General features: G+C 35.8%; 11 protein-coding genes and 1 non-coding gene across 12 annotated transcripts; 4 read left to right on the forward strand and 8 right to left on the reverse strand.

Annotated features, from left to right (window-relative positions):
* Positions 1 to 218: 218 nt before the first annotated feature.
* On the reverse strand, positions 219 to 341 carry NCAS0Dtrna3K. The gene is made up of 2 exons: positions 304 to 341; positions 219 to 255 (listed from the first exon to the last, which is right to left on the reverse strand). It is a non-coding gene; the product is annotated as a tRNA-Lys (tRNA).
* A 239-nt stretch (positions 342 to 580) lies between these two features.
* Positions 581 to 2,131, reverse strand: TAF6 (TATA-binding protein-associated factor TAF6; the record flags this gene model as incomplete). Its single annotated transcript, XM_003676232.1, has 1 exon — positions 581 to 2,131. The coding sequence occupies one exon, from the start codon at positions 2,129 to 2,131 to the stop codon at positions 581 to 583; it is 1,551 nt and encodes a 516-aa protein (XP_003676280.1).
* A 48-nt stretch (positions 2,132 to 2,179) lies between these two features.
* DAD3 (Dad3p) lies at positions 2,180 to 2,611 on the forward strand (the record flags this gene model as incomplete). Its single annotated transcript, XM_003676233.1, has 1 exon — positions 2,180 to 2,611. One exon carries the CDS (start codon positions 2,180 to 2,182, stop codon positions 2,609 to 2,611), a length of 432 nt encoding a protein of 143 aa, XP_003676281.1.
* Positions 2,612 to 2,711: 100 nt separating this feature from the next.
* On the reverse strand, positions 2,712 to 3,854 carry ARC40 (Arc40p; the record flags this gene model as incomplete). Its single annotated transcript, XM_003676234.1, has 1 exon — positions 2,712 to 3,854. One exon carries the CDS (start codon positions 3,852 to 3,854, stop codon positions 2,712 to 2,714), a length of 1,143 nt encoding a protein of 380 aa, XP_003676282.1.
* A 585-nt stretch (positions 3,855 to 4,439) lies between these two features.
* On the reverse strand, positions 4,440 to 6,419 carry CUE3 (Cue3p; the record flags this gene model as incomplete). The annotated part of the gene is made up of 1 exon (XM_003676235.1): positions 4,440 to 6,419. The coding sequence occupies one exon, from the start codon at positions 6,417 to 6,419 to the stop codon at positions 4,440 to 4,442; it is 1,980 nt and encodes a 659-aa protein (XP_003676283.1).
* Positions 6,420 to 7,174: 755 nt separating this feature from the next.
* On the reverse strand, positions 7,175 to 7,558 carry NCAS0D03420 (uncharacterized protein; the record flags this gene model as incomplete). Its single annotated transcript, XM_003676236.1, has 1 exon — positions 7,175 to 7,558. The coding sequence occupies one exon, from the start codon at positions 7,556 to 7,558 to the stop codon at positions 7,175 to 7,177; it is 384 nt and encodes a 127-aa protein (XP_003676284.1).
* Positions 7,559 to 8,447: 889 nt separating this feature from the next.
* Positions 8,448 to 10,334, reverse strand: RMD9 (Rmd9p; the record flags this gene model as incomplete). Its single annotated transcript, XM_003676237.1, has 1 exon — positions 8,448 to 10,334. One exon carries the CDS (start codon positions 10,332 to 10,334, stop codon positions 8,448 to 8,450), a length of 1,887 nt encoding a protein of 628 aa, XP_003676285.1.
* Positions 10,335 to 10,565: 231 nt separating this feature from the next.
* On the forward strand, positions 10,566 to 11,006 carry MLC1 (Mlc1p; the record flags this gene model as incomplete). The annotated part of the gene is made up of 1 exon (XM_003676238.1): positions 10,566 to 11,006. One exon carries the CDS (start codon positions 10,566 to 10,568, stop codon positions 11,004 to 11,006), a length of 441 nt encoding a protein of 146 aa, XP_003676286.1.
* A 158-nt stretch (positions 11,007 to 11,164) lies between these two features.
* VPS73 (putative sugar transporter) lies at positions 11,165 to 12,601 on the reverse strand (the record flags this gene model as incomplete). The annotated part of the gene is made up of 1 exon (XM_003676239.1): positions 11,165 to 12,601. One exon carries the CDS (start codon positions 12,599 to 12,601, stop codon positions 11,165 to 11,167), a length of 1,437 nt encoding a protein of 478 aa, XP_003676287.1.
* Positions 12,602 to 13,034: 433 nt separating this feature from the next.
* RPL28 (60S ribosomal protein uL15) lies at positions 13,035 to 13,919 on the forward strand (the record flags this gene model as incomplete). The annotated part of the gene is made up of 2 exons (XM_003676240.1): positions 13,035 to 13,083; positions 13,519 to 13,919. 2 exons carry the CDS (start codon positions 13,035 to 13,037, stop codon positions 13,917 to 13,919), a joined length of 450 nt encoding a protein of 149 aa, XP_003676288.1.
* A 222-nt stretch (positions 13,920 to 14,141) lies between these two features.
* YGK1 (5'-deoxynucleotidase) lies at positions 14,142 to 14,780 on the forward strand (the record flags this gene model as incomplete). Its single annotated transcript, XM_003676241.1, has 1 exon — positions 14,142 to 14,780. One exon carries the CDS (start codon positions 14,142 to 14,144, stop codon positions 14,778 to 14,780), a length of 639 nt encoding a protein of 212 aa, XP_003676289.1.
* A 148-nt stretch (positions 14,781 to 14,928) lies between these two features.
* NCAS0D03480 (SDR family oxidoreductase) lies at positions 14,929 to 15,981 on the reverse strand (the record flags this gene model as incomplete). Its single annotated transcript, XM_003676242.1, has 1 exon — positions 14,929 to 15,981. The coding sequence occupies one exon, from the start codon at positions 15,979 to 15,981 to the stop codon at positions 14,929 to 14,931; it is 1,053 nt and encodes a 350-aa protein (XP_003676290.1).
* Positions 15,982 to 16,656: the final 675 nt, after the last annotated feature.

Raw genomic sequence — 16,656 nt, forward strand, 5'->3', positions numbered from 1 at the left:
GCATTCATAACATAACATTAACATTCATTTTACACTGTATTCATGGGCGTTTCTCAAAAACCTGTTTTCATTCGCGCGGCGCGCTTTCAAATTTTGGTGTCGCAGATTTTTGTATTGCCATCTTGAAAGTAATTCCAACACCCTTTATTGATTATCAATCAATTATGAAGTTAGAAATAAAGGTTAATAAGCTCTCAAGAGAGGAAAAAAGAATAGAACTCCTCGTAGGGGGGTCGAACCCCTGACATTTCGGTATCCCTTGCTTAAACTGTATGATAAACTGATTGTTTGACCAATTCTTGTTTAAAAGCCGAACGCTCTACCAACTGAGCTAACAAGGATGAGTTCTACGAGTTATCCCATATTTTTTAGGTCCAGCATAGTATTGGTAATAATCAGTATGGAATAACTTAAAACAATGATAATATGGAGTTTCAATGTGAACGATTTCATGGGTTTCGCTCTTTTTTGTTCTTTGCAGCATATGGGTAGCATATGGGTAGCAATAAAAGTTTAATCTTTAATTTGTGAATTATTAAATATACTACATATATATATTATAGTTACATATTGTCAGTTATCATTTTTCTTCCCCAAAGAAAATTGCACTAATCAATTCCTTGGCATCATCTCTTTTCAAAATGTAGCTAGAAATAGTAACACCACATCTGTTTACCAATTTTTCTTTATCAGTTTCGGTAACCTCTTCATTCTTTCCTTCGTAAACATCAGGTAAATCGGTCTTCAGTATGGTTAATGCATTGATAACAGTGTCTACAAGAAATTCAATTTCATCTCTTGAAAATTTAGTGCCATGTGAATCAAGAAAATCTTCTTTGTTCACGTCTTCTAGAGTGAAATTTTGTTCATTAAACACTAACCTTGCCCAGTTATGTAGATTCCCTAGAAAAAATCTAATTGATTCCGATTCTAAAACAGAGATACCCTTCAAACAACCATAGTAAGTTCCAAATACACGATTAGTATCCAAAAATGTTTTTAATAATGTCCTTGTAATTCTTGGTTTTAATGATTTATATATTTGTGGGAACTTCTTCAAGACATATTCTAATAAGGATGCAGCAAAATCACGTAATGCATTTGTCTTTTCCAAGAATTCATGCATTTCTTCCGGGGTATCTTGTGTAGGAGCACCACCCAGTTTCTTGGCTAATAAAAGGGTCAAAATAGATGGCATTAGAGAATGAATATATGGATCGAGAAATATTGATGGATTGCTTAATAGAGAGTAAATCATCTCTAGAATTGTAGTTAATAACTCAAGGTTCGATAAATTATGTGTAATTTGTTCAGCAATAAATTGAATAAAATATGGAACAAGTTGATGTAGTCCACTATCGGTTTTTAATGATGTCAATGCCGCTGTTTTCATTCGTTGAGCATCTTCTGTATCTTCTTTGGTAATTAATGCGGCAATTACCTTATTAAAATATATTTGTAATTCTTTTGATAATACATGTTTAACCAAAGGTTTTACTTCTGTGTTTTGACCCGGTTTGACCATCGAGAATTGTTCTCCATTCTTGGCTTCATTTAGGGAAATTCGAGAGGAGATGGCAGCAGATGACGATGTTTGAATACTTGCATCATTCAGGGCCGTAACAATAGCACCTCTAATGATCGGTGGTTGGGAGATTCTCACATCATTTAGGTTTGGATTTTCAACAATTGCAGGCTGGATACCTTCAACTGCTAGCCAATGTGCTGTGAAAGTTGGGATACGTGGTACTTGAGGTAATGGTTCATTAATTAGTTTATCAAAATCAATTTCCTCCTCATTCAAATAATAAACTGATTGCCCACCAGAGGTATTTACTTTAGCAAAGGAAACGCTTTTATTTTCAGCTGACCCGTCATGATAACCATACAATGGTTCAACATTTAGGATACGTAATGCCTTGGCCACATCATCTGTTGTCAATATCTCCCTCTTGGAATGTCTTTTAAACTTTACTGCTTGTTCGATGATTTCCAAAATACGATATTCCACATCCATAGCTAGTGCCTTTAACACATCTTCGTTAATATTCTCTAAACCAAGAGAATCGGCAACATCCTTCACGGTATCCTGTGGTGACCAGATTGTATATGATTGTTGTGGATTGGACATTCTACTATCGGGGAAATTGGTTATCCTTATTGGCTCTATCCTCTGGTAATGCTACCAAGTTCTGTTACTTTCTGTTTTTTCACTTTTCAATGTTGTCAATTAAAATTGAAATATTGCGAAAGAAGGTCCGTTTTGAAATTCTATGTATCACAACAATTAAATAACAAATACAGAGTGTCGACCCAACTAAGAAGAATAATTATCACGATGCAACGAGATCTAACACCCCTACAGGAAAATGTACTTGAGAAATACAGAATTCTGTCACAATCGCTACAGTCTTTGGACAATACGATCCGCGAACTAAATAACACTAAAGAAGATCGAACAAACGCGTCACCAGAGGCTGTCTTACAAGAAATGAGGGACATCGAGATTAAATTGGGACTCGTAGGAACTTTACTAAAGGGAAGTGTATACTCTCTGATACTCCAGAAGAAAAATGAGTTGGCATTGGCCAAGGACAGCCCTTCGGTGTAGTTACCTGGTGTGGGCTATTATCTCTGATAAACTAAATAAGATATAGGGATATGAAATTATGTTAATAATATACTTTATAAGGAATTCTAAATATATTGGTTTAAACTGTATATAGTACAATTTTACCATCCAACCCACATGAAGAGATTTGGGTGACTTGACCATTTGATTCAGCAAAAGGAGCCAATTCCATGATAGCGTTTTCATGAGCACTCTCCTTCACAGATGTGGTAACTTTACCCTTCAAATCTAATTCTTTAAACTTTCTCAAAGCAGATATACCAAATGTTCCGTTGTCATCCTCGCCTTCTTCTCCTTCACCCGTAGCTACAGGAGTTTGAGCAGCATCAGCAACTTTATCCAAGTTCTTAGCGAATTTCCATCCTTGTGATGCTTCGCTAAAAAGAATTGGGTGACAAGAATAACCTGCACATACAATTTCATGATCATTAATCCAAGCCAATGATCTGAATGGTAACCCATCGGGAGAGTTGACAGATTGCAAACCACCTTGAGAGTCTAAGATATTCAAAGTACCATCATGAGCAACGTATGCAACCTTCTCAATCTTACTACGCCATTCAACATCATGGATATATGAACCTTGATATAATTCTTTGATCAAGGAACCGAATGGGAACTTGGAACCCCAAGGAGATCCTGCCACAGCTTCTTTGGTATCTAAGCCTTTGATAAATCCGGAGAATACTCTGATAAACCCATCAGTACCACCTGCAGCCAATAGGACACCATTTTCATGCCACGATAGACAATTGATGGTGGATTTAATTGGTTTCTTGATGTGTTTAGAGACCCACCAATTGTTTTCCTGTTCATAGTAACAGACAGCAATGATACGTGCACTCGATCCAACAGCGAATTTGTAACCATTTGGCGCCCAGGAGACACTTGTTGCTGCTCTATTAATACGCAACAGGACTAATGTTGGCTTATATGAGCCATCACTTAATGGTTCCCAAACGTAAGCGTTACGGTCCTGAGAACATGTGACGATACGTCCATGGATAGAGATATCAACTGCCGTGATGGTTTTATCATGATTAGCTAAAGTGGCCACTAATTTAGGTTGTGAATTGATGTTTGTTAGCCTATAAACAAGGCAGCTTGTTTCACAGGTAATAGCTAGCAGAGATCTATCACTTGAAAAGCAATGGGAGTAGATTGGGGCCTTGACTAACTTAAAGACAGCCAGGACAGATTTATCGTTGACATTTGGTAACATTAGGAGACTCTCGACTAATATTTATGATCGGACTCTTATCAATGAACAATTGAACAAACTGTACAAATATCTATTCCTTATGAAATACTCTGACTATTATATTTTCATTTCAATGGCAATAGCTTCTTCCTGCCCCTTTTTGAATTTTCAACCGGGTAATAAATAAACTTCAATTATCACGTGACTTAATGTCAAATAAAATTTTAAATAGAAGTATCACCAAAAGCAATAGTTGTACTTGATTCTGACTATGGAGAGCTCAATATTATTGTGTGGAAAAATTGTCACTAGTACTATAAACACTGTCAATTATTAAGGGCCCATTATGGGTTGACTGAGACTAGACATATACTTTGGGATTTGATGAAAGGGTGAAACAGCTTCAAGTTACTTTTAATTCTTTTTTCATAAGAATACTACTATCCTATCAATCACAAGATTGCCCTTCTGGTAATGACACAAGAAAATGCCTCTACATGTTTATTAATTAGATACAAATATTCAAAGGCTAGAGTTTAGTGCCTTGATATTTCTGAAGCCTAATGTCATTATATATCTATTGCTTGTTCAGTAGTTAGCATATATTTATCTAAATCCTGATTTCCTATTATGACTGGATCTTGATGCTTTTTTCTTTTCATTGGGCTTCTTGTTTTTTGCCGTTTCTGTTGGTTCGGTAGATTCGGTCGATGCAGGCTCTCCCTTGGCTACACTTTTGGTGGCTTCATTAGTTTTTTTGGCATCATCTATTCCCTTTTTCTTTGTATTATTTTTCTTGTTTTTTGGTCTACTTGGGTTTTGATGTTGGTTTCTTCTTCGGTCATCATTGATTACAGGAGAATCACCATCCCTATTTTTGACATACGATGTCTTCCCACTCCTCTTGTTTCCTCTAAACATAAACTTTTCCTCTAATATCCTTGCCCTTTGAGGTGACCTTTCCAACATACGTGCCCAACCTTCAATTTGTTCATCGGACCAATTAATCTGAGCTTTCATATCTTTTCTAACCTTAGACCCTCTCTTATTTCTTTCAAATAAAGATTTATCTTCCTTCAAAAGATTCCATAAATAACCTTCAATGGCATCGTAATTATTTCGGTTTTTCTCCTTTGAAGCATCTTGTTCTGAATCACCATCGTCGTCTCCAAGTGCAATCTTGATGGGGGTATTAGAACGTTTAACCTCAGCTTCATCATATGTATCATCTCGCTCATCTTCGTCGTTTTCGTATAACAACTTCAATGCTCTTGTCAATGTTTTGTTTCTTACTTCATCTGGTACATGTCTCTTCGTAATCTGCTCAATGGCTTGTTTCTTAGTTTTCATCATTTCTCTGTGCAATACCAGCTCAGGTTCAATATTTTTAATGTTAGATTTGACAGGGCTAGGTTTAGATTTCAGTATCTGTTTACCCAAATTGTCATTAGCGTCATGAGATGTTTTAGGTTCTTTCGGTATATCATCAATCACAGAAGGGTTTTCAAATAAAGTATTAGTTATTAGTTCAACGTTAGAGTCATATCTTTTCAGTAATTCTGTTAATTGGTATCTGGAGAACTGTGGAAACAATTCAGTCAATGAAGTCACATCGTTTTCGTTAATTGTCACGTCACCGAAGTGTCCTTCGCCGTCTGGCTCTACTTTATCTATCATATGAGTTTCAATAGAAGCATCTGTAGATATTGGAATTAGATTCAAAAATCCAAGTTTGGACTTTAGATCAGGGATTCTCTTACTCAAGTTATCATTAAGTAGTACGCATCCAAGTAATGGATATAATGATAATGTGTCTATATTACTGATTCCTAACTCTCGAGTTATATTGGCAATCGTTTGGGTTGAGACAGACAATAGCGTTGTAATCAACAGTTGTTTTGCTATTGTATTGTATCTCCCCTTCCCCTTAACCCACCATGATTCTAACATTTCAATCCAGGCAGAAGTCAAGAATTGATCCGCAAATTTATTTGGTCTTAGACTTTTCTTATTAACTAAGCTTTGGAACGCCTTTAAGTCTGCTCTTGTGAATTTGCCTGACTCGATCAAATGTTTCAATTGTTGTTGAACTTGATGTATCCTATTTATTTGGGCTTTCTGTGTATTGATTTTTGGCTTCAAGGACCCATCGATCAAACACCGCACAGAATCTGCATTTCCTTCCACGAACAATTTGACCAAATCCCATAATGTTTCACCATAAATTTGTAAATGCAATAGCCCACAACCAGTAATAAGATGAAATATCCATCGTCTCAATAATCCCAATTGTTCATCAACCTCTTTATTTATCCCCAAACTAGCGAGGCCACCGACGTTGGAGGCCATTTCCTTCAAATAACTCCTTACGAAGATACAAAGATGATCAAAAGTAGATTCATCTAAATGTTCAATGTTATTATCCCATAATAAAAACTCAAAATATTCCACATAAGTGGATAATAAATGAGCCCAAACGACGGGATCTTTCTCTACTAATAGAGCAGTCAACGGTGTTGGTGGAAATTTCACAATTGGCAGGGAAATTTCCTTTGTCGTTCCCTCGATGTCAATTATGCGGTTCATGGTGTATGCTAAGTTGAGGTTGAACCTTTTAGAGATATAGTCGCATATATTCTACCCATATTCTACAGCTGTTGAAGATCTCGTTGTAGGTATCTAACACTATATAATCAATTAGCAGCTTGAATTTTGAAAAAAGCCCCGGGTAACGTATTTTGAACAATCAAATAAAAGGAATATATCCCATGCTAGCTATATTTAAGTTTATAGTGTCTACATGTTCCATCTTACAAGAACTAGTAAGTATCCTGGAACAATAGGTTTTTAAAGTATATTAAATAATAAGAGAAAAATGGTGGCTTTATTTTTGAAATTTTTACAACAATTGTAACTTAGCACAATAGAAAGGTTTGCATTAAAAGGTATATTCCTGTTAGCTGTTCAGTAACTACTACATATAGAAAAGTTTTAATGGAGAACTATTACTTTTCAATTATTTCTGAAATTTTGAGATTTTTTTCAATTTAATTTCATTAAAAATAACTTTCTTAAGTATCAAATATAAAAATATAAACAAAAAATCGAATGTAGTGTTAAATACAGAGAGCCTTATTAATATTCAGAACAATTAAATGGTTCTAACTTTTTCTAATTTAACAGGCACGAGATAATTTGTATTTTTTTCCTGTAGGGGCCATAGTAAAAATTATAACTATTTGCATAATGCTCATTAACGTGCCCAGCATCCAATTAACTGTTGCAAGAAATTAACCCTATAGACATAATCTTCTTCGAAATCATAATGATCTTGAGATCAATCAATCGTAAGTCAGATCAGCTGTTTGCTTCTCGAGCTTCTTTTGTTCTGCATCCTCCAGCACTTGGGCTCTATATGACTTGCCCTTTTCACTTGCTAACTTCTTTCCAAGTTCTCCTTTTGTTAACTTTTCATTTGCCTCTTGCTGACGCTTTTCAGCTGCCAATCTAGCTGCCTCCTTCGGGGATAATATTTGATCTTTTTCATCGGTTGTACCGTCACTTAATTTATTGCCCTTGGACGTCACTTTTGGTGCTTTCTTAACTTGTGATACTGGCTTAGACTTTGATTTATTGACAGTGTTTGCAGTACGCTTGACAGTTTTAGGGGATGCCGCTGCCACCTTAGGTGATGGTGAATCTGATTTACTTGCACATAGACCCATTAGTTAAAAATTAAAATAAAAAATAGGTCAATCGAAATGGGAAGTATATACAATGTCACAATCACCTTGCTGCTTTAAGAGCTTGTTTAAAGATTATTCGAGAAACTGTGTAACATTATTTCTTCAATGTTAGTATACGTTAAGTTCTCGTGCCATAAAAATCCATATTTTTGTTTATAATTTGGAAATACACGTGACTATTGCCCTACTTTTGTCAAGCCCTGAATTTGTCAGACATCCCAATGACACAAAATAATTTTTAATTAGTAAGTTCACTTAGAATTTTGATAGTTTAGTACTAATTGCTGACCTCAAAATAAGGAATTAATTGTAACTGAAAAGATAGAGGACACTAATTAAGAAAGGATGGAAACAACACCTTCAACTCAGATGAAGAGAACAAATCTGATCTCAATGTTTTACTGCCAAGAAAACTTTCATCAAAAGATCATTTACACTTATCTTTGACAGAAAATAATAAAGTTGGGCAAGCGGTTGAAATAAAAACAAAGCCAAGGTCCACACATACTTTAAGGGATTGACAAAAAATAAAAGTTTATAGAATTTTCCTCAATACAAGTACTTATGCATGGTTTCATTCTTAAATTAAGAACTAGTACTTTAAGGTTAAATTAAGGCCAAGTCATCAATGCTGTTTCTAAACCCAAAATTTGTTTTCTTCCCGAACAGGTTTATCCTCAAATTATAAACAAAGAAATGCATGAATTTTTTTATGGCATTTTTAAATTTGTTTAAAATATTGACGAAAGAAGAAGCCACTTGGGCGTAGTGCTTTTAGTATATATATATATATATATATATATATATATACAGTCTAAAAACTTTTCATTTATTTACATGAAGTTAAATTGGAATCAGCACTAATTACTTAACCATTATTCACCAAGCTGGCTAGAGTATCTGAATCAATAGGGTTATATTCCAAGCTTTGATATTCAGGGATATCAATATCCGAGGTATCAAGGTCCCTAATTCCCTCCATTAATTTTGGAAGATTTGGATAGAAATAGCTCATTCCTTTTGTATATTGGGCTATCTGTTTGTTATCTCTACGATATGGTGCGTATGTCTTCAGAATTTTTGCATATAAAATATCTCTTCCGTCAGTTATCTTTTCTTGTTCAACCTTTTTAATTTCCGGATCCACGGTATTTAATTTGGAATATTTTCCAGATGTCCACGACAACGTTGCGTCTCTTATGGCAGCCCAGTCAGCATTAGCAATATATCTTTGACCAGATTGGTCTTCCTTATTCATAAGATCATACCATTTTTGTAGAATATCTTCATTCGTAGCATTATCCACAGAACCCAGTACCTTCAAAAAAATTCTATACGTTATAACTGTCTTTGGAATGGAAAATAAATCGAAGTTCTTGCTCATATAGGCAATGACATCACTATCATTCCAGATAACACATTTGGTCAACATGATATTCAAAAATGGTTCATCGATACCCTTGATATCTTCGTAAATTTTAATGACTGAACTTAAATGTTTAAATCCTTCCACTTTGTCGTTTGCAAAATTTTTAAAGAAAATGTGGAGGAAAGTTTTATTTAATGAGGAAAAAATACCAATTCCAAGAGATTCCTCCTTATAAAAAGCAAGTGCCTTTACCCATACATCTTGAACACTACCGAAATTCTTAGTTTCGTTCCAAATATTTTCCATAAATGAAGTAACTGCAGAAACTTGCAACTTCACTCTATATGGCATTTCATGGTTGATTGCTTTGTTAAAGAAACTATTAGCAATGGCTAAATCTTTAGATGTGGAAATGAATAAAAGATGGGCATCTACTAAATAACCAAAGTTTACTTGTCTCTTACAATCTTCACATAATTTTCTAAATGTTTCCAATGCGGTTTCGCCTTCCCCAGCTAGTAGGGACACTTTAATCATCCCAATGGATAAATTTGGATGAATACTTTCGGAAACTTCCGAGCTAATATCTACAAGTTTTTTAATTTCATCAAATGTAGCACCTTCTTCATAAAGAAGAGGCAACATCACACCTACCACTCTCGAATGCATAAATAAAGTTTCCAGCTCAGGTTTTTGTGATCCTGCCTTCCATAAGCGAACAGCTTCTTCATTCAACATCAACTCTTTGAATGAGGTCAACAAATGCATCAACCCATAAGAGTGGATTTGGATTTTCCCCGCTAATAAATCATCGGAGATCTTCCTTAGAGAATCACATAGAAAAATCTCCACCTCTTTACTAAAGGCAGAAGAATCATAATCTGGTTTCCTAGATAATAAGACTCTATCTTTTCTGTTAATTCTTAGCCCATTATGTAACAAATGGATCAATCGAGAAACCATATTAGCATTTAACTCTGGAGATTCCAATAATTCCTCGTACAATTTCATAGCTCTATTCAAGGCATCCCAAAACAAGGGATTGGAATGGTCCATGGGTGCTCTTGAACCTGATCTAGTAACAACTCGAAAAATTGGTGTCCTTGAAGATTCCAACGTTTGAAATACACAATCTTCAAAGGCAGATACTAGATTATACCATGGAGAATCCGGAGATACTTCCGTTTTTTGCATAGCATTTCTATTACCATTATACTGTGTCCTTGAATTTGACCTCCTATCTGGCATAGAGCTTTGGAATCTTAATAACGGACGGCTCGGTGATGAGATTACCTGTAGCACTGGTAAGGACAGTTGTGTCCTCGAGCTTCTCAACACTGAATTCACCACTCTGGCACGTGAGACTGACAATGATCTAGTTAACATCCCTAATCTCTTTATCCTTTTGTCTCTAATTTGTCTTTGAAAGTGTTTCTTTGTTCCCTTGTATTAACTTTCTTGATCTTTAAGGCAGTTAAGCTTAGTATGTCGTGCCAGGCGATTAATTTTCGCGGCTTTGAGATTTGGAAAACAGGTAAATAAAGAAATCACAACAAATGGTAAAGAGTTGGATCATTCTAAGTAAAGGACAGAGAGAACATCATTGAACTAAGGAACATGCCTATCTCTAAGAACAACAAGGATATTTTTACGCTTTTTGATAAGAAGGGTCAAGGTGCCATCTCGAAGGAATTATTCGGGGACTACTTACGTGCCATTGGTTATAACCCAACGAACCAACAAGTCTCTGATATCTTGGAAAGTGCAGGTGTTGATTCCAATCTTTCTTTGAATGAGATTACAAAGATAGTGGAAGATAATCAAAAAGAACTAGACGCTACAACTCAGGGGAAAGTGGAAGATTTTGTCAAGGCATTCCAAGTGTTTGATAAGGAAAACACTGGGAAGGTTTCTGTTGGTGATATAAGATATATGTTGACTGGTCTTGGTGAGAAGTTGACTGATGAGGAGGTCGATGAATTATTGAAAGGTGTTGAAATTGATGGTGAAGGTCAAATAGATTACAAGAAATTCATTGAAGATGTTTTAAGACAGTAAGCGATACAAAAGGAAAGCAAAAGCATGATGAATAGACAATGATTCAATCAATTGGTGTAAGAAATTATTATTATCACTTTTATTTTAAGGCAAATAGAAATATAATATATAATATATGAAAATTTAAAAAATATTAATAACAACCGTTATCTGTTTATTCAGAAGCCCATCCACATCTCTACAAAATTTCGGCTATTTCTGGTTTCAGGTACACTGCTGAAAATATAATAAGTTAATAATATAGCCACTATGGTGAACACAAAATATGCATACCCATTCATTATATCGAATAGTAGTGGGAATATGTACCCAATAATCATCGTGGCAGTCCAGTTGCATACAGTTCCATATTTTTGAGCCATCTTTTGATCAGGAGGGGTCGATATTTCTTTCATGATCAAATATGGTAATGGACCTAGCCCAATGGCAAATCCAATTATGTATATGAACACCGCCACCGCCAATAGTGTCCCATCATTTCTATTTATTCCTATCGTTAATAAGAAGGAAGAAACGACCACCAACACACTGGATATTAATAATAATGGCTTCCGGTTCATCACTGGGACCATAATGCAAGTAATAATAGTAACAAACACTGTGGTCAATTGAATTAAGAAATTTATTTCCAGGGAATGTTTGGGATCAACTTGATCAATGACTTTAACACCATAAAATACAATGGAGCTAATTCCACAAAATTGTTGACCCATCAATAAAATAGTTATAATTTGACGTGGTCTCCAATATAATTCTTTATGGATATATTGCCAGAATGAAGAAGGTCCCATCATAACATTATACTCTCCCATAGGCTCCACATTAGCCAAAGAATTTTGTTGTTCCACTTCTCTCTGCCACGTTTGTACTTCCTCTTGCGCCTCTTGATAAAGTCCACCTCGTAGATTAAATAGTGCCATTTCTGCACCCAACGTATCACCTCTAGAGAATAACCATTTGGGGGAATCGTCAATTTCAAGCCATAGAACCAAGTTAACCAAAGCAGCAATGGCACCACAGAAGAATATCCATCTCCATCGATAAGAATCGTTAAGTACAATTCCAATCAATTGAGTCAAAAGGATACCAACTTTGATCATAACTTGATTAGTCACATTAAGGAACCCTTTCCAATGTGGAGGCGTCACTTCCTTGATAAATAATGGACCTACAATCAACGTGGCCCCACATGCAACACCAGTCAACAATCGTCCCCATAACAAGGTGCTGAATGAATTCCCACTAAAAATAATCAATGCTCCAATGAGTGAGAGTAGACAGTTAAATAAGCTGATTATTCTTCTTCCGTACATGTTGCAAATGGTACCCACAAAGAAAGACCCCACGATGCCACCGAGACAAAATATGGCGTTCGTGATACCAATTTGTTCATCATCTAGGGGGATGCATTGTTTGAATCCGGACTTACCAAGCCAGGTTTCCACGTAGGGGACGTCCTCATTGGGTACTTTGAATTCGGAACATGAGAGGACCTGACTTGGTACGTTCATGATACCCAGGTGGTAGCCGAACTGGATGGCGCCTAGACATGCCACCAGTATACTAGCGACAAGATTCTTGGTTATTCGAGACATGTTTGATTTGTAGTTTCTTTTGTGTATGTGTCTGTGTGTCTCTCACGCTACTAGCACATCGTATTCACCTGAACACTTACAAGTTTAGATAGATTCTCCAGGAGGCAGTAATGCTGTCTATCTGTTGATGTAGTCTTCTGCTTCAGGGGACAGAACAGACTATCTTAACTTCAATCAGCCTATTTATTTCTGAAGACTGTTGACATCCGTACATTCACTTTTTATTTGAAAAAATTTGAAAAATAAAAAAACTGGAAAATTCAAAAAAAAAACGCAAAAAATGAAAGACGCGCACTCAATGGAGGAAATTCACTTTCACTGGATGGGTTATAATCTTTCAATCCTATCTTAAAAGAGTTAAGTCTCATTAGGTTTGCCCATCTCTATTTTACGTTGCTTGTTTCAACAACCCAGCTCCAAATATCTAGTCGAAATGCCATCCAGATTTACTAAGACAAGAAAGCACAGAGGTCACGTCTCAGGTATGTAGTTCCATTTGGAAGAGGGAATGAAAGAACCAAGATTGTGACTTCTCTTTATTTTCTTCATTGATATGCGTATCCGACATCCATTCAACAGTGGAAATGTTATAGATTTGTGGAATTCACACGATACCTTGTTTTATTCAAGTGGTGAGAAACTTGTTTTCTCACAACTATTAAACTCTTCCTTCGTGATTTTGAATTCTTAGATCTCTTTCCAATTATGTTGTTTGGAATACGGTTCGCTTTGTTCTGTTATTAACGGTCGCCTTGAGGAACCATTCTCCTTTTTTTCTTTTTGTTGGAATTTGAAGAGAATGGGATAAAGAGAAGGATCATTTAATCAATTGGATCTTTTTTAAACTTTTAGAAATAATGTCAAGTTACTAACAATTAATTAATAATTTTAACGAATTATTATTCCTTTTTGATTAGCCGGTAAGGGTAGAATCGGTAAGCACAGAAAGCATCCCGGTGGTAGAGGTATGGCCGGTGGTTTGCACCACCACAGAATTAACTTGGATAAGTACCATCCAGGTTACTTCGGTAAGGTCGGTATGAGATACTTCCACAAGCAACAAGCTCATTTCTGGAAGCCAGTCTTAAACTTGGACAAGTTATGGACTTTGATCCCAGAAGAAAAGAGAGACGAATACTTGAAGTCCTCTTCTAAGTCTGCTGCTCCAGTTATTGACACTTTGGCTGCCGGTTACGGTAAGGTCTTGGGTAAGGGTAGAATTCCAAACGTCCCAGTTATCGTCAAGGCTAGATTCGTCTCCAAGTTGGCTGAAGAAAAGATCAAGGCTGCTGGTGGTGTCGTCGAATTGATTGCTTAAATGTATTTTTAAAAAAATTCATTTTGTAGAACTTAAATTTTTATATATCTATACCATTTAGCATTTAATCCTCAACCTTCAATTTTTGCATATTTAAATTAATAGTTTTGTTTTTTTATTTTCCTCGAATGGATTTAATAAAGTTATCTAGTTAATTTTAAGTATTTTAATTATACTCCCACCCCGATTCAAAGATAAAGATACATACAACTGCAAAAAAAGATGTCAACGTGGAAGCCTGAAGATCACATCCCACCTCCAATAGCAAGAATATTATCGAGACCGAACCCAAACTATATCCTCGCATTCCTCTCAATAACGCAACTGTTGAAAGTGCAGAAGAGAACAGGATGGGTAAATAACGGAGTTGAGAATCCAGAGAGCATATCAGATCACATGTATCGAATGAGTATAATGTCCATGCTTATAAAGAACCCTCAAGTTAACCGTGATAGATGTGTTCGAATTTCATTAGTACATGATATTGCTGAGGCACTTGTGGGTGATATTACTCCTTTGGACCCAATGACTAAAGAAGAGAAGCATCATAGGGAGTGGGTTACCGTTCAATATTTAGCAAATACTTTGGTGAAACCATATAATGAAGATGCAGCAAGAGAAATATCAGAGGATTGGCTAACATATGAGAATGGAACTGGATTGGAAGGTCAATATTGTAAGGATTTAGACAAATATGAAATGCTTGTTCAATGTTTTGAATACGAACAAAAATACAATGGTGAAAAAAATTTAGATCAATTTTGGGGATGCGTTGACGTTATCAAAACTGATGAAATTAAAAGTTGGACTCAAGATTTACTGAAGGAACGTGAACTGTACTTTCAAGAGCTAAAAAAATAATTATATATTTGAAGGGTATCCAGGCAAACTGATAGAGTTTCCACTTACAACTTGTAATTATTATGTGAATTTAAATATTCAATGTGTTAATCCAGCTTTATAACCTAAACATATAAATAAGCAAAATATGTACTTACGTGATGTCGTTTCAATTCTTTCTTTCAGCATCTAGAATTTGTCTAGTTGAATCATCAACAGATGTTTTAAAGTCAATAAACTCAAACCCTAGTGCCTTCTTCGTTTCTTCGTTACTAAAATCAAATATATCATCTGCTGATTCTTCTACGAGATCTGGGGCTCCTACTGGTACCTTTCCATTCAACTCAGGGAAATCTTTGTGAATAACGTTCAGAATACGTTGAATTGAAAATGTACCAGATGTCAAAGACAACCTCTTGCCAATGCATTCATCTTTTTGGAATGCCAACAACTCGGCCTTAGCAACATCACGAACATCAATAAAGTAACCCAAGCGTGAGCTGAGAGTTGGTAGTTGGCTCTCCTCTCTAGCATGTACAATTGAGTTAATAAGTTCGGAAGAAAGATTCAATTTCCCATTCGATAAATCAATCTTTAGTTGTGGGCCCAATACATAACTTGGTAGAATGGTAGTCAGTTTAAATTTCACTTCGTTACCATGCTTCTTCATGAACTCCCAAGCTGCCTTTTCAGCGAATGTCTTAGAGGCAGAATAAGCGTTAATTGCATTAGTTTGGCAATTTTCCCAAGTGGCATCATTCCACGTGGTTTCATCAAGCTTCATACCTTTCTCATTTTCCCCACATGGATTGAATTGGGCCACAATGGATGAAGTATAGATTAGTCTTTCCACAGTTTGAGGAGCATACTTTAATATAGCGTTTAACATCGATTTGACACCGTTAACAGCCGGAATCAAAATGTCCTTTTCAAAGTTGTCGACTTGGAACACAACTGGGGAGGCAGCATGCAAGACAATCTTGATCTCATCACCATGTTTCTTAAAGACTTCATCAAAGGCAGTCAAACTTGCAAGATCCTTAACGATCTCAAGAGTTAAGTTTGGGTTGTGATTAAAATTGGAAAGTACATGTTCTGCTTTTTCGTTAGATCTCACGGAACCAATAACTTTATAGTTTTGCTCGAGTAATAGGGATATTATATGTTGAGCAATGAAGCCGGAGGCACCAGAGACGAATACCGTAGATTTAGAAGTGGACATAATAATAGCTTCCTTGTTTGTTTTTGTTAGTGTATAAACTTATATTTATATGTGATAGTTCTTCAAGTACTAAGAACAAATGGGATGATGAAAATCAAGTGCAACACCAACCCTTTATATATAAACCATCTTTGTTTCTTTGCTACGAATTGGCACACAATTGCGCTGAAATCAAAGTCCAAGATAATCAAACGATACCCTTCAAGCTTCTCTTACCTAATAATGCGTTGTTTGTTGCCCCCACAAGAATGTCCGAGTCTAGCCGGCACAATTTTACAGGATATATTGTTCCGGAGTGTTACAATACCGACACTTTGTCTATTTTGATTTCGGATGGACCGTCCGAGATCTTACTAAGACAACTTTGACTTGTTGTGATTAGCAAAGTTTGCACTAGATTGTGTTAAAGTTAAGCAGTTTAGCTGCATTCTTGCCAATCCAGTCATCCCTAATAGTTTTTGATGTTTGGCCGCCTCGTACTCACTTGTATTTACTTTTGCTATGGTCTCAGAATATAAGAAGAATAGTTTTAGGGGAACATACTAATAAATAAACAGAAGGTAAAAAGACGAATCTCTCCTAAACACAACTAACTTCTTGGGGAGGGGTCCATTTATATCTGTAATGACTTTAACTTCATCTTGCCTATAATTGTCGTCACGACACACTCGAAAT

Source organism: Naumovozyma castellii, chromosome 4, assembly GCF_000237345.1.
Source record: "Naumovozyma castellii chromosome 4, complete genome".
NCBI classification, from domain to species: domain Eukaryota; kingdom Fungi; phylum Ascomycota; class Saccharomycetes; order Saccharomycetales; family Saccharomycetaceae; genus Naumovozyma; species Naumovozyma castellii.